The sequence below is a fragment of the Physeter macrocephalus genome, chromosome 4 (assembly GCF_002837175.3).
Source record: "Physeter macrocephalus isolate SW-GA chromosome 4, ASM283717v5, whole genome shotgun sequence".
In the NCBI taxonomy this organism is placed as follows: Eukaryota; Metazoa; Chordata; class Mammalia; order Artiodactyla; family Physeteridae; genus Physeter; species Physeter macrocephalus.
The window spans coordinates 22,777,434-22,800,082 of record NC_041217.1 but is presented as its reverse complement, the minus strand read 5'-3'; the positions used below and the strand labels follow the sequence as shown (position 1 = coordinate 22,800,082).

General features: G+C 41.1%; 2 protein-coding genes across 24 annotated transcripts in view; one reads left to right on the top strand and one right to left on the bottom strand.

Moving 5' to 3' along the window:
• Positions 1 to 16,276, bottom strand: part of CNIH3 (cornichon family AMPA receptor auxiliary protein 3) — a 306,731-nt gene extending 290,455 nt beyond the window's left edge. For 10 of the 22 annotated variants that reach the window (XR_003679335.2, XR_003679331.2, XR_008617030.1 and 7 more), the window contains exon 1: positions 15,915 to 16,076. The gene's annotated coding sequence lies outside the window, so the exon portion shown is untranslated. Of the gene's footprint in view, positions 1 to 15,914; positions 16,080 to 16,106 lie in introns of those variants that run through there. The other 12 variants (XR_003679332.2, XM_055084050.1, XM_055084051.1 and 9 more) reach the window with 4 other exon arrangements.
• Positions 16,277 to 16,488: 212 nt separating this feature from the next.
• WDR26 (WD repeat domain 26) overlaps positions 16,489 to 22,649 on the top strand; it is a 39,827-nt gene continuing 33,666 nt past the window's right edge. Inside the window, exons 1-3 of one of the 2 annotated variants that reach the window (XM_007111471.4) lie at positions 16,489 to 17,282; positions 19,123 to 19,222; positions 19,323 to 19,427. In XM_007111471.4, the coding sequence (XP_007111533.1) occupies positions 16,861 to 17,282; positions 19,123 to 19,222; positions 19,323 to 19,427 (627 nt within the window). In that variant the 5' untranslated portion in view covers positions 16,489 to 16,860. The remainder of the gene's footprint in view (positions 17,283 to 19,122; positions 19,223 to 19,322; positions 19,428 to 22,649) is intronic. The other variant, XM_007111472.4, reaches the window with a different exon arrangement.

Sequence of the window (22,649 nt, the reverse complement as noted above, 5' to 3'; positions counted from 1 at the left end):
GCTTACATGAGCTCATGGACACTTGCCCAGGTGGCTATCTATGGTCCTAGCACAAAGGTTCATTTCCCTGCTTAACAAATAAATTTGTATATTAGTCCCTCTGATGTGTGTGCATCAAATCTACAACGTCCATGATTTATTGGTTCGCAAAGAACACATGTTATTATTTCGATGCACGGCCACTTTTGGAGGCGCACACTTATCCATCACCACAGAAGCATGACTATTGGTCTAAATATAGATGTGCCTGTCACCTCAGAGAAAGAACAGACCAGAACTCATGATTCCACTTATTCCAAGGAAATTTTAAAGTGATAAAATTGAAAAACAAATCAATGTCATGTTTTGAAGTCTGTAAATCAGATCTAAAGATCCCATTATGATTACCTCACCTATGTTTCACTTCTCTTGACATTAATTGCTAATTTAGCCCCCAGACCCCTCGAAAGCGGCCCTCGCCCCCACCCCAAGATATTGCTTACAGCCCTCACGGGCTGTCTCACAGGTGCTGAAAAACAAGTAGAGTAGGCTCCTGGCCAGACACCCTTCAAAATCCCCAGTTTACTCCTTTTCTCCTACTCTAGCCCCCATCCGCTGCTGCCACCTGAGAGGCCATATAATGTGAAGAGATTGGGCGCTGGTGCCTGCTAGCTTGAGTTGGAATCCTGGATTTACCATTTATAAGCTGTGTGACCTGAGGCAAGTTATCTAGCCCTCTGTGCCTCAGTTTCCACCCTCGTAAAATACGAATAATATTATCTAATTTACCTCATGGGGTAGTTGTGATGATTAAATGAGTTAATGTTTATAAAGTACTTAGAACAGTACCTAGCACAGTAACAGGTAACAAGCACTCAATAAATGTAAGCTATTACCACTGCTCCTGCTGGCACTGGGGAAGCCCCTAGTGACTCCTGCCATAAGGTGCCAGAGCGACAGACAGGAGTTCTGTTCTAAGGTAAGGGACAATGTCCTCCTTTTGTAATATGATATGAAAGGGGTCACACAGCAGTACAGCGCATGCCCAGTGCTTTCTGAAATTACCAGTAAAAGAGTCCTTTGCATTTTTCACTTGCAGCCCTCCCTCCTCACACCAAAGGACTGAGACATGAGTCCAGGAGCACCCAGGCTAAAAGACACATGAGTGACAGACACCACGCCATCTCCCTCCCTTGGGGCAGGGCTTTGTTACAGGGTCAAGTGGGTCCAGCCTGGCTTCCACTCCCTTAGGATGAGCTCTTCCCAGGAGAATCCTTCGATCCTCGCCTAAATTGCCTTCTGGAGCCACCCACTTCTCAATCCCTCCAAAGGAAGCGTTTAAATCTGATCCTTTAAAAGAAGGAGACCAGCTGTATTGTTAAATTATTTGTAAGTAGAAAGCAAATATAAACTGTAAAAACATGCTAAATTCAAGACTAAAGAATAGTTCTGATATGGACTTTTAATTTATCTTTGATGATAAAGTACCTGTCAATAGTCTTAACATTGGGACAGGCAGAGGAAAATCAAATTTTAAACATGATGCCATTTATTTTAGCATAAAAAAATCCATTACATGGAACAGAATTGAGAGCCCAGAAATAAACCCACACATATAAGGACAATTAATTTATGACAAAGTAGCAAAGAACATACAGTGGAGAAAGGACAGTCTCTTCAATAAATTGTGTTGGGAAAACTGGACAGCCACATGCAAAAGAATGAAACCAGACCACTATCTTATACCATGCACAAAAATTAACTCAAAATGGATTGAAGACGTCAGTGTAAGACCTGATACCATAAAATTCTTAGAAGAAAACACAAGCAGTATGTTCTTTGACATCAGCCTTAGCAATATTTATTTGGATCTGTCTCCTCAAACAAGGGCAACAAAAGGAAAAATAAACAAATTGGAGCTAATCAAACTAAAAGAACCTTTGCACAGCACAAGAAACCATCAAAAAAAAAAAAGAAAAGGCAACCTACTGAATAGGAGAAGATATTTACAAATGATATGTCCAACAATGGGTTAACATCCAAAATATATAAAGAACTCACACAACTCAATAGCAAAAAAACAAACCATCCAATTAAAAATGGACAGACAAACTATTTACAATAGCCAAGACGTGGAAGCAACCTTAATGTCCACTGACAGTTGAATGGATAAAGAAGATGTGGTATATATATACAACAGAATACTACTCAGCTCTAAGAAAAGAATGAAATAATGCCATTTGCACCAACATGGATGGACCTAGAAGTTATCATACTAAGTGAAGTAAGTCAGACAAAGACAAATACCAAATGATATCACTTATATGTGCAATCTAAGAAAATCATATAAATGAACTTATTTACAAAACAGAAATAGACTCAGACATAGAAAACAAACTTATGGTCATCAAAGGGGAAAGGGTGTAGGGGAGGGATAAATTAGGAGTTTGGGATTAGCAGATACCAACTACTATATATAAAAGAGATAAGCAACAAGGTCCTACTGTGTAGCACAAGGAAACATATTCATAATATGTTTAAACCATAGTGGAAAAGAATCTGAAAAAGAATATATATGTGTATACACACACACACTCACACACACACATATGTATGTATAGCTGAATCACTTTGCTGTATACCAGAAACTAACACAACATTGTAAATCAACTATACTTCAATTTTTTAAAAATGGGCAGACAAACCGAATAGACTTTTTCCAAAGAAGACATACAGATGGCCAACAGACATATGAAAAGATGCTCAACATCACTAATCATCAGGGAAATGCAAATCAAAACCACAGTGAGCTATCACCTTATACCTGTCAGAATGCCTACAATCAAAAAGACAACAAATAACAGGTGCTGGCAAGAATGTGGAGAAAAAGGAATGTTTGTGCACTCTTGGTGGGAATGTAAATTGGTGCAGCCACTATGGAAGATGGTATGGAAGTTCCTCAAAAAACTAAAAATAGAACTACCATATGATCCAGCAATTCTACTTCTGGGTATATATCCAAAGAGAACAAAATCACTAATTTGAAAAGACACATTCACCGCAATATTCATAACAGCATTATTCACAATAGCCAAGGTATGGCAGCAACCGAAGTTTCCATCAACAGATGAATAGATAAAGAAGATGTGATATTGAGATAGATGATAGATAGATGATAGATAGATAGATAGATATACACAATGGAATACTACTCAGCCATAAAAAAGAAGGAAATTTTGCCATTTGCAACAACATGGATAAACTTGGAGGATATTATGCTAAGTGAAATAAGTCAGAGAAAGACAAGTACTATACACTGTATGGTAACACTTATACATGGAATAAAAAAAAAGTTGATTCCATAGAGAAACAGCGAATAGAATAGTGATTTCCAGGAGAGTCAGACAGAGAAAGACAAATACTGTATGTTATCACTTACACGTGGAATCTAAAAAATAAAACAAACTAGTGAATATAACAGAAAAGAAACAGACTCATATATAAAGAATAAACTGCTGGTTACCAGTGGGGAGAGGGAAAAGGGGGAGGGGCAAGACGGGTAACGAATTAAGAGGTACAAACTACTATGTATAAAATAAATAAGCTACAAGGGAATATAGCACAGTGAATATAGCCAATGTTTTATGACTATAAAAGGAGGGTGGGCTTCCCTGGTGGCGCAGTGATTGCGCGTCCGCCTGCCGATGCAGGGGAACCGGGTTCGCGCCCCGGTGCGGGAGGATCCCACATGCCGTGGAGCGGCTGGGCCCGTGAGCCATGGCCGCTGAGCCTGCGCGTCTGGAGCCTGTGCTCCGCAACGGGAGAGGCCGCAGCAGAGGGAGGCCCGCATGCCACAAAAAAAAAAAAAAAAAAAAAAAAAAAGGAGGGTACTCTATAAAAGTTCTGTATCACTATGTTGTATACCTGAAACTAATATAATATTGTAAATCAACTATACCTCAATTTTTTTAAAGATATATGCACCCCTATGTTCACTGCAGCGTTACTTACAACAGCCAAAATATGGAAACAACCTAAGTGTCCATCAATGGATGAATGAATCAAGAAGATGTAATACATGTGTATACAACGGAATACTACCCAGCCACAAAAAAGAATGAGATGTCGCCATTTGTGACAACATGGATAAACCCTGAGGGTTTTATGCTAAGTAAAATAAGTCAGAAGGAAAAAGACAAATACTGTATTATTTCACTCATACGGAGAATATAAAAAAAACAAAAACAAAAAACCCACAAATGGAGAAATAAAACACATCAAAAACAAACTCATAGATACAGAGAACAGATAGGTGGTCACCAAAGGGGAAGTGGGCTAGGGGGTGCATGAAAGGAGTGAAGAGGGTCAATTGTATGGTGACAGACGGTAACTGGACTTTTGGGGTGAATCACTTTGTAATGTATACAGATGTTGAATTGTACTGTTGTACACCCGAAACTTATATAATTTTTTTAAATCCAATACATAGGAACCCAGCAATTCCACTCCTGGGTATATATCAGAAAAACCAAAAACACTAATTTGAGAAGATACATGCACTCCAATGTTCATAGCAGCATCATCAAGCAATGTGGATGGACTTGGAGGGCATTACGGTAAGTGATGTAAGTCAGACAGAGGAAGACAAATACTATATGATAGCACTTATATGTGGAATATAAAAAATACAACAAACTAGTGAATAAAACAAAAAAGAAGCAGACTCATAGATATAGAGAACAAACTAGTGGTTACCAGTGGGGAGAGGGAAGGGGAAGGGGCAATGTACTGGTAGGGAATTTTTAAAAGGGGTTACTATGGTATTATATGAAATCATGTGTGTGAAACTCTTGAAAATTGTAAAGCACTATAGAATTTAAAGAATCCTTCATTCAATTAAAAAAATCCAATACATAAGAATAAATCTAGTAAAAGATGTACAAGATCTACCCAGAAAATCAAGAAACATTACTAGGAAAAATTAAAGACCTATATAAATGGAGAAATATGCCATAGTCCTAGATACAAAGATTCAATATTACAAAGATATTTGTTCTCCCCAAATCGATCTACAGATTTTACTTACTTCCAGTCAAAATCTCAGAAATTTTTTTTTGTAAACTGACAAGATGATTCTATTTTTCTATGAAATGCAGAGGGCCAAGAATAGCCAAGACAATCTTGAAGAAGAAAAACAGTTGATAGATTTACACTACCAGATGGTAAAACTTATTATAAAATTATAGCAATTAAGTCAGCATGGTATTAGCACAAACTTTTGTCAATTAAAGCATAAATATACACAAATAGACCAACAAAACAAAGAGAGTTGAGAAACAGACCCACACATGTACAGTCCTCTAGTTTAGGATAATGATAGCACTGCAGGACAGAGGAGAAAGGAATCTTTTCAACATGGTGCTAGATCAGGAATTCCTTGGCAGTCCTGTGATTAGGACTCCACACTCTCACTGCGGAGGGCCAGAGTTGGATCTCTGGTCGGGGAACTAAGACCCCACATGCCCTGCGCCATGGCCAAATAAATAAATAAATAAACAATAACAAAAAAATGGTGCTAGATTATCTGGGTATCCACATGGAAAAACAAATTAACGGGGGCTTCCCTGGTGGCGCTGTGGTTAAGAATCCACTTGCTAATGCAGGGGACACAGATTCGATCCCTGGTCTGGGAAGATCCCACATGCCGCGTAGCAACTAAGCCCGTGTGCCACAACTACTGAGCCTGCGCTCTAGAGCCCACAAGCCACAACTACTGAGCCCACACGCCACAACTACTGAAGTCTGCGTGCCTAGAGCCCGTGCTCTGCAACAAGAGAAGCCACCGCAATGAGAAGCCCCCGCACTGCAACAAAGTGTAGCCCCCGCTCTCCGCAACTAGAGAAAGCCCGTGTGCAGCAAGGGAGACCCAGCGCAGCCAAAAATAAATAAATAAATAAAATTAAAACAAACAAACAAATTAACATTGACCCCTATCTCACACCCGTCACAAACCTAAATTCTAGAAGGAGTGTAGACATGATTTGGAAAAGCAAAACATTGAAACTTCCAGAGGATAACTTAGGAGAATATCGTCATGCAAGCAGACTCATAGATATAGAGAACAAACTAGTGGTTACCAGTGGGGAGAGGGAAGGGGAAGGGGCAATGTACTGGTAGGGAATTTTTAAAAGGGGTTACTATGGTATTATATGAAATCATGTGTGTGAAACTCTTGAAAATTGTAAAGCACTATAGAATTTAAAGAATCCTTCATTCAATTAAAAAAATCCAATACATAAGAATAAATCTAGTAAAAGATGTACAAGATCTACCCAGAAAATCAAGAAACATTACTAGGAAAAATTAAAGACCTATATAAATGGAGAAATATGCCATAGTCCTAGATACAAAGATTCAATATTACAAAGATATTTGTTCTCCCCAAATCGATCTACAGATTTTACTTACTTCCAGTCAAAATCTCAGAAATTTTTTTTTGTAAACTGACAAGATGATTCTATTTTTCTATGAAATGCAGAGGGCCAAGAATAGCCAAGACAATCTTGAAGAAGAAAAACAGTTGATAGATTTACACTACCAGATGGTAAAACTTATTATAAAATTATAGCAATTAAGTCAGCATGGTATTAGCACAAACTTTTGTCAATTAAAGCATAAATATACACAAATAGACCAACAAAACAAAGAGAGTTGAGAAACAGACCCACACATGTACAGTCCTCTAGTTTAGGATAATGATAGCACTGCAGGACAGAGGAGAAAGGAATCTTTTCAACATGGTGCTAGATCAGGAATTCCTTGGCAGTCCTGTGATTAGGACTCCACACTCTCACTGCGGAGGGCCAGAGTTGGATCTCTGGTCGGGGAACTAAGACCCCACATGCCCTGCGCCATGGCCAAATAAATAAATAAATAAACAATAACAAAAAAATGGTGCTAGATTATCTGGGTATCCACATGGAAAAACAAATTAACGGGGGCTTCCCTGGTGGCGCTGTGGTTAAGAATCCACTTGCTAATGCAGGGGACACAGATTCGATCCCTGGTCTGGGAAGATCCCACATGCCGCGTAGCAACTAAGCCCGTGTGCCACAACTACTGAGCCTGCGCTCTAGAGCCCACAAGCCACAACTACTGAGCCCACACGCCACAACTACTGAAGTCTGCGTGCCTAGAGCCCGTGCTCTGCAACAAGAGAAGCCACCGCAATGAGAAGCCCCCGCACTGCAACAAAGTGTAGCCCCCGCTCTCCGCAACTAGAGAAAGCCCGTGTGCAGCAAGGGAGACCCAGCGCAGCCAAAAATAAATAAATAAATAAAATTAAAACAAACAAACAAATTAACATTGACCCCTATCTCACACCCGTCACAAACCTAAATTCTAGAAGGAGTGTAGACATGATTTGGAAAAGCAAAACATTGAAACTTCCAGAGGATAACTTAGGAGAATATCGTCATGCCCTTGAGGCCAGGGGATGACTTCTAAAGCAGGACATGAAAAGCACAAATCATAACGGGAACAATTGATGAATTGGATTTCATTAAGAACTTCTGCTCATTAAGACACCATTAAGAGAATGAGGGCAAACCACACAGTGGGAGAAGAAATACACAGTACATACATTCAACAAAGGACTCGTATTCAGAATATATAAAGAATTCCACAAATCAATAAGAAAAATGAAACACAATTTTAAAAGGGAGAGAGGAGCAAAAGATTTTTAAAAGGCACTTCATTAAAGAGAATATACACATGGCTCCAAAAAAATATTTTAAAAGGACTTAGCGTCATCAGTCATCAGAGAAATGCAAATTAAAACTACAGTAGGGTACTACTGGGGTCCTGGAAAGTTCTATTTCACAGGTGGTGGTTTCATAGGAAAAACTTCACTGAGTTGTACATAAGGATTTGTGCACGCCTCTCTATTATACTTCAATAAAAATGTTTCCTTAAAAAAAGTGAGATTTTAGAAATATATCAACCAAATGCAACACGTGGATCCTGTTTGGACCTTGCTACACACGAGCCAACCATTAAAAAAGAATATGTGAGACAGCTGGGGGAATTTTAAGACTAACTGCATATTTGATGATAATTAAGGGATTACTAAGCTCTTTAGGTATGATGATGGCATTGTGGCAATGTTTTCAAAAAGAGTTCTTATCTTTCAGCGCTACATACTGAAGTATAAATACATATATTATAAATAAAATAATAGCTTGCATTTACTTCAAAATAATCAGAAGAGGGAGGATGGATGAAATGGGAATCTCTGTACTATTCTAGCTTTGTGTATGTTTAAAATCTTGCATAATAAAACCTTTTTTTTTTTTAAAGCTATGGCATAGCCAACGTTTTATGCTTTGGGGCTATTTATGACTCCTCTCTTCTACCCCTCTGCAACCTAACGAAGTAATATTATGTAGTGACGATGGAAACCAGAAACATTGAACCCTTAGGCTACAGGGACCTCAGAAGTCATCTAGGCCATTTCCTCGTTACCAAGCAGAGTATTTGAAACAGAGGAGAACCCACACCACGTCTGCTGCACAGACTGGCATAGGAGACATAGTGTGACTACTCTCAGACAAGCAGTTAAAAAGAAACTTTACTAGGGACCTGGATATGGCAGAGCAATCATTTACCCACATTCTTTGGGGCACATGCCAATGTGAGGTCTCTAAGCAGCCTGGCTGCCCTCCCTACAAAAGTAAACTCTCAACAGAAGCTCCGGTAGCCTCCCTGAGCTGGCCCTTCCTGTCCTACCACTGGATGCTATGCATATGCTGTCTGACCTCATCTCAGTTAGATATCTATTTTCCTTTGCCAGCTGACCTGGCTGGAGCTGTTAAAGGAGTGAAGCAATGAAGTATGAATTCCTGTATAAATCAAGGCTGGTTTTCTTATTCCAGGATCCTAGACTAGTACAGGCTTACACAGTTTAGAAACCCTCACTAGATAGATACAAGTAGCTGCAAAAACAAGCTGGCTGAGGCCTCCTGACTTAATGTGTCTCCCAAGAAGCCCTCTAGGTTTGGAGCTTTCCTGCTTTGAAAGGAAATTAAACTCATTCATTCCTTCCGGCCCTCATTCACTATTTTAAGATGAAGTCGTTTAAATGGATAAACAAATCTCCAGGTTACACCTAGCTTTAGTGTGCTATCCCTTCTAGGCAAAACGCTGCATTTCAACAAGGACTTATTGGAGAAACGAACTCTATCTTTGATAAGGAGCTTTCAGGCACTCTCAGTGGTAGCTTCTGGAGGGAGGAAAACCTTTTACTGGCCCTCACATACTCACTTATCTACCACTAATTAGGCCAATGAGACGATGAGGGCTTCAAAGGTGAGGGACCAAGTTTTCATGTACACAAAAAGGGCAAAGTTGAAAAATCAATTTATAGGACTTGTTTATTTATTCTTTTGGCCCCTTTAAACAAAGGGGACTTTTTAGACTGATACAAGTTCTGAAGCCTGTGCATCCAGCTCTCCCACACACCAGCTATGTGACCTCAAGTTTTCTGTACCTCAGTTTATCAACTGTAAAATGAGGGTAATAATAGTACATACCTCATAAGGTTGATGAGAAGGCTAAAATAGTACAATGTATGTAAAGCACTTAAAACAAAGGCTGGTTAGTGTTAACTCTTCGTATTTTTTGATTATTACGGAAGCCCTGCCATGGACATGTGCCATCACAGGAAAGAAAGGATAAGAATGGAAAGAGTGGACACTAGGAAACAAAAGGAAAAGAGCAGTGTTGTTGAAACTCTGTGGCTAAACCTTACAAACACACCTATTTCTAGCTATTTTTATAATATATGTCAGTAATTCAGGGATAGAGAAAAAGATACTCCGAGATAAAGGGTCAGAGGTATAGCAAGAAAGTGGACATCCTTGTATTTCAGATATGTATATAGAAAGGGTACTCTTACGTGAAGATACAAACCCCATTAGTATTAAAGGGACCAGCAAGTCCTAAAACCCTGTTGGTCTTGATTTAGCCAAGGACCGCTCCACAAGCCACAAAAAGAAGCTAAGAGCTACTGTTTTGCTCTTTTGTTGTCAACGACTGGCATTCACGAGTTCATTAAGCTTTTTTTTTTTTCTTATTTATTTTAAGCTTTTTTTTTTTTCTTATTTATTTTTTGGCTGTGTTGGGTCTTCGTTGCTGCAAGCGGGCTTTCTCTAGTTGCGACGAGCGGGGGCTACTCTTCGCTGTGGTGCACGGGCTTCTCATTGCAGTGGCTTCTCTCCTTGCAGAGCACGGGCTCTAGGTGCGCGGGCTTCAGTAGTTCCGAGGCATGTGGGATCTTCCCGCTCCAGGAGTCGAACCCGTGTCCCCTGCCTTGGCAGGCAGATTCTTAACCACTGTGCCACCAGGGAAGTCCCTCTTTTTTTTTTTTTTAATTTAGGCTACTATGTCACATTTGTGTATACATTTAGTATTATTTAGTAAAGAGCACAATTTTGAAATAAAATTAATTGAAGAAATGCAGGGACCCTTTCAACAGTTTTCTTTTCAACTTTATGAATAATCACCTACTACAGTCTTTAACATTTTTAATTTTTAAAAGTCTAGTCATTAGACCATTACCTCTAATATGGGCTGTGTATACCTAATCAGAACACATAGTTTCTCATAATAATTAGCATTTGTTTGTTAACAATCATAATTGTGTTTTCCATTGATTATTATTTACTATTATCATAGTGCCAGAGGGATGAACCGCATATAGGAACCTGAGAAGAAGGAGGCTGCCCAAAGGGCCTGCTGTCCACTGTCCACGGACGCTAGGGGCTATTAATTATTTATCTCCTTTTCAAAGTTAATAAATAGGAATGTCTTTTTGCCCTTTATTCCCCAGACGAATTTAACTAAATGAGAGATGGGGGTGTGTGTGTGTGCAGAATCTGCAGTCTGAGAATATAGGAGGTGCAGGTAATGGGAAAGAAGGAGATGTTTAAAAAGCAAATATGTTTAATGTCATCAACTATACACAACACTGCTTCCTCTGGCATTTTTTATTATGATTAATTTTCATGAATATTTTGATTGGTTTTGAGTGTGCTTTTAAGAACATGAGTGCTTTGAAAACATGATACTTATTAATACCAAAAAAAGCAAAATCCAAATAACCCTTAATGACACTTAAAAAATACTTACATATAGTTAGAAAATGCAAACCCTGCAGAAAAGTATCAAATGGAAAAATAGGCACCTTCCTCCTCAACCACCCAAGTCCTTCCACCCAAAGGTAAACCACCGCCTTATGCTCCTCTATCCTACCAGAAAAAAATGTATGTATATGTATTCATTTATTTACCCAAATGGATTACATTATGCACACTTCTGTTATAGGCATCTTTTACTTTATATATCTTGATACTGTTTCCATATCAGCACATGGTGATGACCACATTCTTTTTGCTCCTACAAACAGTGCTTCAGTGAATATCTTTGCACACACAGTGAACATCTCTGCACACCCATCTTAGTGTTACATGCGTTTTGCTACAGTCAGTGCAGCAAGAACAAGCTACTCCAAGCAGTCTATCCCAGCTGTGTGGTGGGAGAAGAACAATCTAGTTTTCTCAGAGAAAAGGACGGTATTCAGCTTAGAGGACAGTGAATACTTCCACCTGTTCACTTCTGAATATAAGGCTCCTGTCTCTGCACTTAGATCCACCCAGTGTGCCACCCCTTCTCCACTCACAGGAGGACACTAGATTCTTGTGGCATGAGTGGAATGTTTGTAGAAGGGGGAAAATAAGCAAGTGCTGGAGAGACATGTATGGAACAGTGGGTAAAACTGCCAGGTAACTGTACCCTTCACTCTGCTACATAGGTATTGGAAACTCCCCGTCCATGGAAGACCAATATAAAGACAATATTCAGATTTGTCGGGCTAGAGGTACACAGGAACACAGTTAAGTGGCAGAGTTGGGGTTAATAAGTGACTAGAGTCCACAGCTCAGACATATGAGTAATTATAAAATCTCCTTGTATCTTTGAACTTCATTGCCTCAGATTCTTTTTGAAATGATGGAGAATTTAAGTCATATTTTGAAACCTTTCAAGATAGTCTTTTCCCAACGATCTGTTATATTTGATACCTCATTTGACTCACAGATCAATTCTCTGAGGCAGGTAGGCCGGTGCCATTATCCCCCACTTCATTCATGAAATGAGTGCAGGGCAGCGAAGTTAAATGACTTGCCCACTATCAATCAGCTGACTAAGTGTTCTGACTTCAAGAATAGTGCTCTTTCCTGAATTCTCCCAAGTTCACCCAAATCCAACAAGTCCAGCTTCCCAATTTTAGAACCCCAAACAAAGAAAAGCTAGGAATGAAGCTAGAAATGTAAACACAAATATGTCCCTCTCCAGGGATACCTGAGATTTCGAAAACTACCTCTTCAAATAGAAATTTAATAAATTGAATAATATTGACATTGCTAAGTACCAGGTTGAGACACCAAACTTAAAACTTGACAGAAGAAAAATAGTCTCTTCTGGTTTTTTTACAAAGTCTTTTGAGAAAATTTGGTTTCATGTTTTATTATAAACACCTATATTATCTCAGCTTTTTTTAATCTAGTAGCTTTTAATTTTTACAGCTAAGACACTGCCGTGGACAGAACTTGTGATTTGTCATTTAGATATCTAACACCAATTTCCTGAGTTGCCTTTTTGTCAGTCAGGAATGTCCTAGATGAGTGTTTTGGAAACTTTTTTGAGAAAGGCCTACAGAAGAGATATATTTTACTTTGTAAAGCACAGATATATATCTGTCATTGAAACAGAACTTCCACAAAATAATAATGACCTTTCCTATGGGTGACTGACTTGGATGTTTTCTACTCTTTCTCACTTTTCCATTTCATTTTTAAAAATTGTAATCATGACCAATACACTGACTTCATGACTCACGGATAGGTCAGGACCCACAGTCTAAAAGCACTGGCTTAGACAAACAATACACAGATCCTACCTCAAAGAATTTATACTCTAGTTGGGAGATGCATATGTACATAACTCACAGATATCTTGTAGTTGCAAAGTCTTTAGACATCAATTAGTTCAACTATCTACTCTGTAACATCCCTGAAAGCCTTTGCTTGAATATCTCTAGGACAATAAGTTGTCTCTTATTTGGAACCTAGCACAGGCTTGGTCATATAAAGACTTGGTAAAATAGCACAGAAACAAGATAAATGAATCAAATACCTGAATATACATTCAATTTTTTTTTTCCCTAAAAGGCAGCTTGGACCTTTATTCATAAATGCATCTCAGTTTTTTCCAGGATGAGGGTGAAAAGGGGAAGGCAAATCAGGGGGACAGCAATCTAGAAAGGCTCCTCTCTGATGACTTGAAGAAGGGGTTTTAGCAAGTTAAAAAACACTGCAAGCAGACTTCAATATTGGAAGGCTAAATAAATGATACTCAGAAGGAGGGCAAGGAGGCTGGAAGTCAGGAAAGGCTCCCCCGAGGAGGTGAGAAAGGAGCCAAGTCTTGGATCAGAAGGATGGAGAGAAGGTAGGAGGTATGGTCAGACTCAGAAGAAATGAGCCCAGCACATTTGGGGGACAGCAGCGAAGGGTTCAGAAAGGGGGGAGTAAAAGACAAAGTCAAAGAGAAAGAGTGAGGTCAATCTACAGAGAGCAAGATAAACTCTGGATTGTATTCTCTAGGTAATACGGTGTTACTGAAGGTTTCTGAGTGTATGTAGAGTGGTACTTCAGAATTATTCATCTGCAATGGACTTGAAACCTGGCTCTAAAAAAATCCAGAGTTCAGGGCCTTCCCTAGTGGCGCAGTGGTTGAGAGCCTGCCTGCCAATGCAGGGGACACGGGTTCGAGCCCTGGTCTGGGAGGATCCCACATGCCGCAGAGCAACTGGGCCCGTGAGCCACAACTACTGAGCCTGTGCTCCACAACGAGAGGCCGCAACAGTAAGAGGCCCCCGCTCGCCACAACTGGAGAAAGCCCTCGCACAGAAACAAAGACCCAACACAGCCAAAAATAATAAATAAATTAATTAATTTTTTAAAAAAAAGCTGACGCAGCCACAGATAAAATAAAAATAAATTTCAAAAAATATCCAGAGTCTCCGGCTGTATTTTAGTTTAGAGAAAAATGTGTGCACACGTGGACTTCATAAATTCAGAATTCTAGTAACAGCAGTCTCGGTCTCATATAACATAGAAAAGCTGGGGTATATATATTGAGTTTAGACACCAGTTGAGACCAGTTTCTTTTGCCTTTCATCCTTTACTTTTGTTCATAAAATGTAAGCTGTGTCTGTGGCTACCACTAAGTCATTGTTTCCTTTATGAAAGCTACAGACTTTATTCAGAAGCTTGTCCTCAGTACTGCTATGGGCCTCATAAATTATTACAAACAACTTTGCAAAATTTAATTTTGTATAAACAATAACAACGCTTTTAATAAGAAGGCTAAAGCTAACATACAAACAGGGATCTCTGAAGTGTTAACTATCTAGTAATTCAGGCTCCGCTGGATACGGTGGCAGTGCCCTATGAAACTTAGCTAGAACTCAGGTCTCTCTCAGGTGAATAATAAAATTGAATGTGAGTCACCTTAAAATTACACCGCCACCTGGAAGCATATTTAAGAGATGAGACTAAAAGCTAAATTTCTGTCAGATCTTGCAATGGTCTTCCTCTCCCTTCCTCTAGCCTGCGGATCAATAAAGCTCAGGATTCTTTAATAATTTCTCATAAGCATTATTTTTTAAATTATTTTTCTAAATTTGAAAAGTAGCCAAAGCCCTCAAAGTTACTTTGAGCTATAACATTTGCAATTTCAGAGCTATAAGATGCATTAGGGACTTCCCTGGAGGTCCAGTGGTTGGGACTTCGCCCTCCAATGCAGGGGGTACCGGTTCGATCCCTGGTCGGGGATTTAAGATCCCACATGCCTCGAGGCCAAAAAAACCCACAAAACGTAAAACAGAAGCAATATTGTGACAAATTCAGTAAAGACTTTAAAAATGGTCCACATCAAAAAAAAAATCTTAAAAAAAAAAGATGCATTAGTTGAGTCCATGTTTTTCCACAGGAAAACTTCTTCAGAGAAAGATTGTTTAAATTTCTGAGAAAATGTCTGTACATATCGGTGTATATGCTATTGACCACACACCGGTAAATAATTGTTTGGGGTAATGGGGTAATTCACCAAAGATCAAGATTCAGCCCAGCTCTTCCTCGCCGCATTTCTACATCCACGTAAACAAGTAAATTACAGCGACGCCGCAGCCTCACAGTTCACCTAAACATTTCAAGCCTGGATCTCAAGTTGACTATTAATTCTCCTTAAGGTGCATGTTTTGGAGGCAACTGCTCGGTCTGTATTACTGCTGCCTAAACTGGGCAGTAACTCAAGAGGCAGCTGGAAGTAGGTGCTGGGCAATAGCTAAAAAAAGAGTAAAAGCCCCTCAGCAAAGTCCCGCCTCGCTACACCCACAGTCTTCTCCTGACTCCTTGTCCCCATCAGATATTGCTCTTATCCATTATCCCACCTTCCCGGGGTGGAGCACAGAGTCTCCTAGGCTCATCATCTCAAACCTCCTGGGATGGCCCGGGCACGACAACTGTGTGTGGCACTTGGCTGTAGAAATTCGAGTTTTTCACACCCAAACGAAGAGCTGGTCAGTCCTGGTTACCATTAAGTGAGTCGACAAGGACTGCCACAGCCCTGTGCCTGGGAGTTCTCATGACAAAACCTCGCCACCTGCTCGACCCCATCCTCGGCCGGGGATGGAAATCTGCAGTCCCTCCGCACGCCTGGCGTTTCTAGGTCACACTGGGGTCCATACGCACACACTCGCGCACGCGATCGCCGCCCTCCTGTGCACGCCCGGCTTCGAAGGGACGGAACAAACTTACTTCTCGCCGACGCAGCCCAGCCAGGGCGCTGGGGGCGAGACCTAGCCGGCCAGGCCCGAGCTCCGGGGTGGATCGGGTCGGGTCGGGTCGGGGTCGGGGTCGGCCCCCGCCGGCCCGCCGGCCTCCCTCCCCTCGCGCCCAGCCGGCCCCCGGCGCACGTGCCGGGTGACAGGCCCCCTATAGGTTCCATACCTGCCACCGGAAGTGAGTGAGGAGGGCAGTATAGGCATTTCCTGTGACGCGAGCGCCTGGACTCCATTAGGCAGCAGCTGGGGGAAGAATCAACACACCAGGGAGCAGAGCGGAGCGGACCCGAGGACAGAGGCGGCAGCTGCCTCCGCTGCCGCCCGCCGCCGCCGCCGTCACCGCCGGGGCTCAGCCCAGCGGCGGGCCCCACGCCCCCGCAGCCGCCCCGCGGCGCCCCCCGGCCCGACCCCCGGGCCGCGCACCCCGAGCTGCCTCCGGGAGGGGGGGGGGAAAGGGCCCGGATCCTCCTTCTCCCCCTCCTCCTCTCCCTCCTCCTCCCCCTCTTCTCACCCCTTACCCTGACCCCCTCCCCGCCTCCCCGGCCCCCCCTCACCCCGACCCTCTCCCCGGCCCCCTCCTCCCCTCCCCCGCCTCGCCCCACCGGCTTCCCACCACGGCCTCTCTCGGCGAGGAAACTCTGGCCTCCGCTTCCTCCTCCTCCGACTCGGACACCGGCGGAGCCTCCCCGCCCCCGCGGAAGAAACCCCGAGCCTCGGCGGCGGAGGGAGCAGGAGAGCCCGGGGCTTCGGCAGGCAGAGCAGGCCTCTCCCCTCCGTCCTCGTCGTCCTCGTCCTCGTCGTCGTCGTCCTCCTCCTCCTCCTCCGTGGTGGTAGTGGTGGGACTCCCCCCGGCTGCCCCTTCCGCCGCCGCTGCCGTCCCCCACCGAGGTAGCGGCCACAGCCTGGTCAGCGGCAGCATCATGCAGGCCAACGGGGCAGGAGGAGGAGGAGGAGGCGGCGGCGGCGGCGGTGGAGGAGGAGGGGGCGGCGGGGGCCAGGGACAGACCCAGGAACTCGCCTGCCTGTCGGCCCAGAACGGGGAGTCGTCCCCCTCGTCGTCGTCGTCCGCGGGGGACCTGGCCCACGCCAATGGGCTCCTGCCTTCCGCCCCCTCCGCCGCCAGCAACAATAGCAACAGCCTGAATGTCAATAACGGGGTCCCCGGCGGGGCCGCCGCCGCAGCCTCCGCCACCGTTGCAGCTGCCTCCGCCACCACCGCCGCCTCCTCTTCCTTGGCCACCCCAGAACTGGGCAGCAGCCTCAAGAAGAAGAAGCGGCTCTCCCAGTCAGATGAGGATGTCATTAGGCTAATAGGACAGCACTTGAATGGCTTAGGGCTCAAGTAAGTATCCTTTCCAGGCAGCTGGTGTGGACGGACCGAGGGACGGAAGCTAGCGGGAGGGGAGGGCGGGGGGGTGGCTGGAAAGAGCTCAGGCAAAGAGAGAATTACTGCTGGGCCCAGGACACAGGAGGACGCAGCTCAGACAGGCTGACCGGGGAGGAGGAGCCCACCTGCAGGGAAATAAGGGGAAATCAATCAGTCTGACAAATTGTGTGGTTGGGGGTTGGGCAGGGGGCGTAGAAACCAAAAGAGTCACCCCTCCCCATACACCTTCAGAGCGTAATTGTCTGTCAATAAAGACAGATGCGGGAGTGTGTCTGTGTGTGTGTTGGGGGAAGGGTGGATTAGAGCTGGTGGAAATAATGAACCTTGGAGGATTTGTTTTTCAAGGGTACCTCAGAGGCATCTTTGTGGGACACCTCCCCCCCGCCCCCAGCCATGACAGACAAGCCAGGCAAACTACCAATCAGGAAAGACAATCACTTACTAGTGTTTATGGGAACTGAGGGGCTGGGATAATTTGGAAGGAGGCTGCTGAATAAATCTGATGGGAATAATGGAGTAAGTTACCATGTTGATGTCATGTAAAGGCCCTTATGTGTGTACAAGAGGCCTGCCACTAACTTGTCTGAAATCCCACTGTAATACCAAGAAGGCGACTGCCTCTGAAAAAGGGACATCTGATCTGGTGAATCATTTATTTTCAAATACAATTTAGATGACCTTGTGTACCTAAAGTAGGGTGAAGGTAGACGACCTTGGCCCCAAACCCCCGTTTTGTATACACACAAAGGAAAACCAAGGGGGGTGGAAAGTAGGATTGGTGGGAGTGCCGAGGAGCTTGATGGAGGTTGAAGCAGAACCAGAGAGAATAAGACTAGAGAACAACATGCAACAGTTTCCAGCTTCAAAGCATAGATTAAAATAAGCTCTTAGTATTTTTTGGATTTATAGATTTGTTCTGGGGAGAGGGAGAAAGCACTTTTTAAAAGTGACATAAGTATTTTGATTCTCAGGCAGATTATTGCACTGTTTTTTGCTGAAAAATAAGTGGAGCTGAATAAGAAAGCATTGAAACATAAGCAAATATGTAAGACTGATAAAGATTCTTAGATATCAAAATATCTGATGGAAGAAACCACATGTGGTGAATCGTTTAAGCTCTGAAAGAAAGAAATCGAAGGAAGATTTCACTTTGTTCCCTAAGGAAAAGCATTTCCTAAATGCTAACAGAACATATTACTGAGACAAGAAGCAAGCTGACAGCAGCAGGAGGAAATAACTCGTGACTGTTTGGAACCTACACCATAGTAAATTTGCTATTTTTAGTATAGAGAGCGAATGATTTTTTGATGCTGGATTTATTTCAATTTTAAAGATTGACCTATTAGAATTTCTTTGCAAACATAATATCTGGATGTAAGGCTCTTACCTAATACAGGTCATCTCCATCACCTTGTGTGTAACTAACAGTTTTTATCTTTCCAGATGTAGTAACGTGGTTAGTATGTAGATCATGGTTTTTCACTTTTTTTAACCAGTTGGTTAGAACACAATTTTAGAAATTTTATACTTCATTAAAGGCATTAAATGGAAAAGGAGGATGAATTTATTTTGATTCTGGTTTCAAGAACGTTTTTGACTTGACTAGATGTAAACCTAGGTGGCAGTTTAAAAATCAAGTTTGTTTAGGCAAGCACATCAAAGCTATTTATTTCTTTTTCCTTCATCATGAGGTTAGCTTAAGAACTTTTGCAACTGTTTTCATAGACAGTAGTTTATTTGGAAGAGTAAACCCTAAAGTTGGTCAGGTCTTTTTTACACTGTATCTCTCCTGCAGCCAGACTGTTGATCTCCTCATGCAAGAGTCAGGATGTCGTTTAGAACATCCTTCTGCTACCAAATTCCGAAATCATGTCATGGAAGGAGACTGGGATAAGGTAAAGTAGGGCATATAGAGCTGTGTAACTGCTGCTAAAATTGTATATTTGATGTGCATTTTGTGACATTTCTGTTTTTCTCTTATACCAATTTTTGCAGGCAGAAAATGACCTGAATGAACTAAAGCCTTTAGTGCATTCTCCTCATGCTATTGTGGTAAGAGGCGCACTTGAAATCTCTCAAACGTTGTTGGGAATAATTGTGGTAAATACACTTTTGTTCTTAGTTTCACATTTATGCTTATTTTAGTAGGTTATTGATAACTCTAGGCTTCTGCCTCTTATAAAAGATAGGGCCTTGATTTTCAAATAATTAAACTTGTAAACTAGGATGAGTGTTGATGTTTTAAAGTTTGAGTTTTATATTTTAAAAATCATGTTTAGTAAATGTGTCCTTTGAAACTTTGAGTTTATAAATTAAGCTTTTGCTAAATTATGTTGAAAAATCTTTATGCTTTTGGTACTATTAATAGGAGTTTAATATTTATAGAATCAGGAATAAATTATACTTTTATTATTTAAAATACTGAATGTGCTGGTAAAGAAAACATGTTTGGGTGTATATATATCCATATAGCCTTAAGTAGCTGACACATTAATTATCTTTTTTTAAAACAAATCTTTGGGAATTGTAGTTAATTCAAACCAACTCCATTGGTGTGCTCACCATTTTCCATTCTTGTTCCATGCCAGTTGTGTGAATTGACAGTGTCCAAGTTTGTATAATAGATAACACTGGTGGAGGTTTAGTATGCAAATTTGACCATTGGGCTCTGCTTACTGGCCTTATTTCCTGACAAGATCAGTTTAGTAGTTTAATCTGTTAGCCTCTTTCATAAATCTTAATGAATCTTTTATACTAATAGGCTTTAATTCTTCAGTAGATGTTGGTGAGGGAGAGGAGGGGATGAGTTTTTCCTAAGTCCTTGTGATTGGAAACCATGAAGAATCAGCTGCTGGCTGCTGGCTTTTTAACTTCTAGCTGATTCATTTGTTGTCAAAAGCAGTTTCCTGTCTGGTGGGGGAGGGGAAGAAGGCAAATAGGAAGTGAAGTAGGGAAATCAGCTGTTTGTTAAATATTAGTAAATGCCTGTTACATTTTGATTTTTTTTTTTTAATTGGGTCAAACATTAATCTTTCTGCCTTTGTCTATAGACCTAATAGACTCTCCTGTTTCTGTTTTGGGGTTTTTTTAAAAAAAAATCTTAATTACAAGTGTTTTCAAATTCTTAATATAATTGTTTACAAAAATATCCTAGAGAATGGACTTCAGGTGAATTAAAGGAGCAACCAATATGAACAAATACGAATTCAGTTAAATTGACGCTCTAGTGTTTCGTGGGGTTTTTTTTTTAAGTATTTTTTAAAAATACTTAAAATACTAAAATTTTTAACTTATTATCAGGCATCTGATTCAGTAGTAACTCATGGAATAATCAGTTCCATGGTAAATTTTTAAAATGAAAACACAGAAGTTAAACATCTATATTCAAAAGGATTGCAAGTTTTCTAGTAATTAAATTTTCCCCAATCCATGTTTGGGTTTTTTTAAAAAAAAAAAACAAAACAATACCTAAGTAAATTTTTATTGGGCAGTTTTTCGTAAATTGTTAGCCCTGACAGAATGGAAGGTGACCCTAATATAAAGACAATTACAAGGCCAAAATAAGAATTGGGTTTCCTTTCCCACTGGACAAGTTAACACTGCTCATATGGTGACAGTAGAGAACTTGCCCATGGACTATTTTAAAACAAGTGTGTGATTTCTTGGAGGATCATTATCCTTTTTTAAGCTTCATCCAAATTATATCTGTAATTTAGCCTTAAAAATTATTAATTAGGCACACTTTTTTTCTTGTTTATAGTAATTCGAGACTTCTGTATTGGATTTAGATTATAACTGTCTCATTAGAAATCGTCATTAGAAGCAACATGTAAACTGAATAGAGGTAGTTGTAGATAATAAGGAGGAATCCTTTCTTTGTACAGCCTGTTCAGTCTGTAGAACATTCTAGGATCTAATAAGAGATGAAGATTAAATCTCTGGCTGAGCCTCACACCATCAAACTGTTTAGGTATTTATACACAGAAAGGGGTTCTAACTTTATTTCACTTTAAACATTAATGAATCAATTGCCTTTAAAGATTCAGGTCAGCATTTTTTCACCTAATTGTGTTTAGATTTACTCCTCTCCCCCACTCCATCTCCAGAAGATAATCTAATGTAAGCGTAAATTTGTAATAATACCTTAGAAGACAACTATTTGGCTTTTGTTTAGCATAATTATTTTAATTGTATGCCCAGACACATTTGATAACTTAGTCTAGACTAAAATTGTATTTTCTTTTTTAAACCTGAATGTTTCTATTGACCCAATCCACTTCCCCACCTTCAACCCCCATATTTTTAAATGGTTTCTAGTCAAATGATACTAGGAATAGCAGAATTTTTTCTGGAGTTTCTGGAAGCTGAGCTTATAAATCAACATATTTTAGTTTGGGTTCAGATATTCTTAGCCATGTCTGGGGAATTTGGGTGGGTATTTGAGATCAGTAACAGAAAACTTTTATATGTCTAAAGATGTTTGATTCTTATTTTAATAGAATAGAAACATGCTTAACAAAAGTGTTCAAATATTAACTTGCTCTACAAAAATTTACTAGTATATTTTAAAGTCAAATAGGGAGGAGTTTTGAAAGCCATGGTTTATAAGTGTAATTCATTTCCACTTTCTTCTGAGTCATGATTTAATTGATATAACTTGGTTATAAGCTTATCTCAGAGTTAGTCAGAACCACTGCTAAGTTAGCTAGGAGCTAACTGCCCTTGATAACCAGACTTCCTGTGTATCATAACTTCTGAGTTTCAGAGCTTCACATTGAGTTCAGTATAATTATATGGGAGGAAACAGTAAATCCAAATATTGGGTAGGGTGATGGGGGACAACAGCAGGATTTACCACGTGCACTATCTTTCAAACTATCCTACCTAGTCACTTACCGATTTCAAGTTTTTATCAGAGAGTAAAAGAGAAAAAATAACTGCTAGGCCCAAAGATGCTGAAAAATTATCAGAAATCAGGAATAATCTCTTACAGAGGTCTAGTTAGGAGTTGAGGAAGGATACAAAGGAGAGTTTATTATCTCAACCTGTTTTCTTTTTTTCTTCATTTAAGAAGCTTTTAAAAAATCTTTTTAAAAAAACCATAGTAGGGGGCCTTCGCTGGTGGCGCAGTGGTTGCGCGTCTGCCTGCCGATGCAGGGGAGCCGGGTTCGCGCCCCGGTCTGGGAGGATCCCACGTGCCGCGGAGCGGCTGGGTCCGTGAGCCACGGCCGCTGGGCCTGCGCGTCCGGAGCCTGTGCTCCGCAACGGGAGAGGCCACGGCAGGGGGAGGCCCGCATACCACAAAAAAAAAAAAAAAAAAAA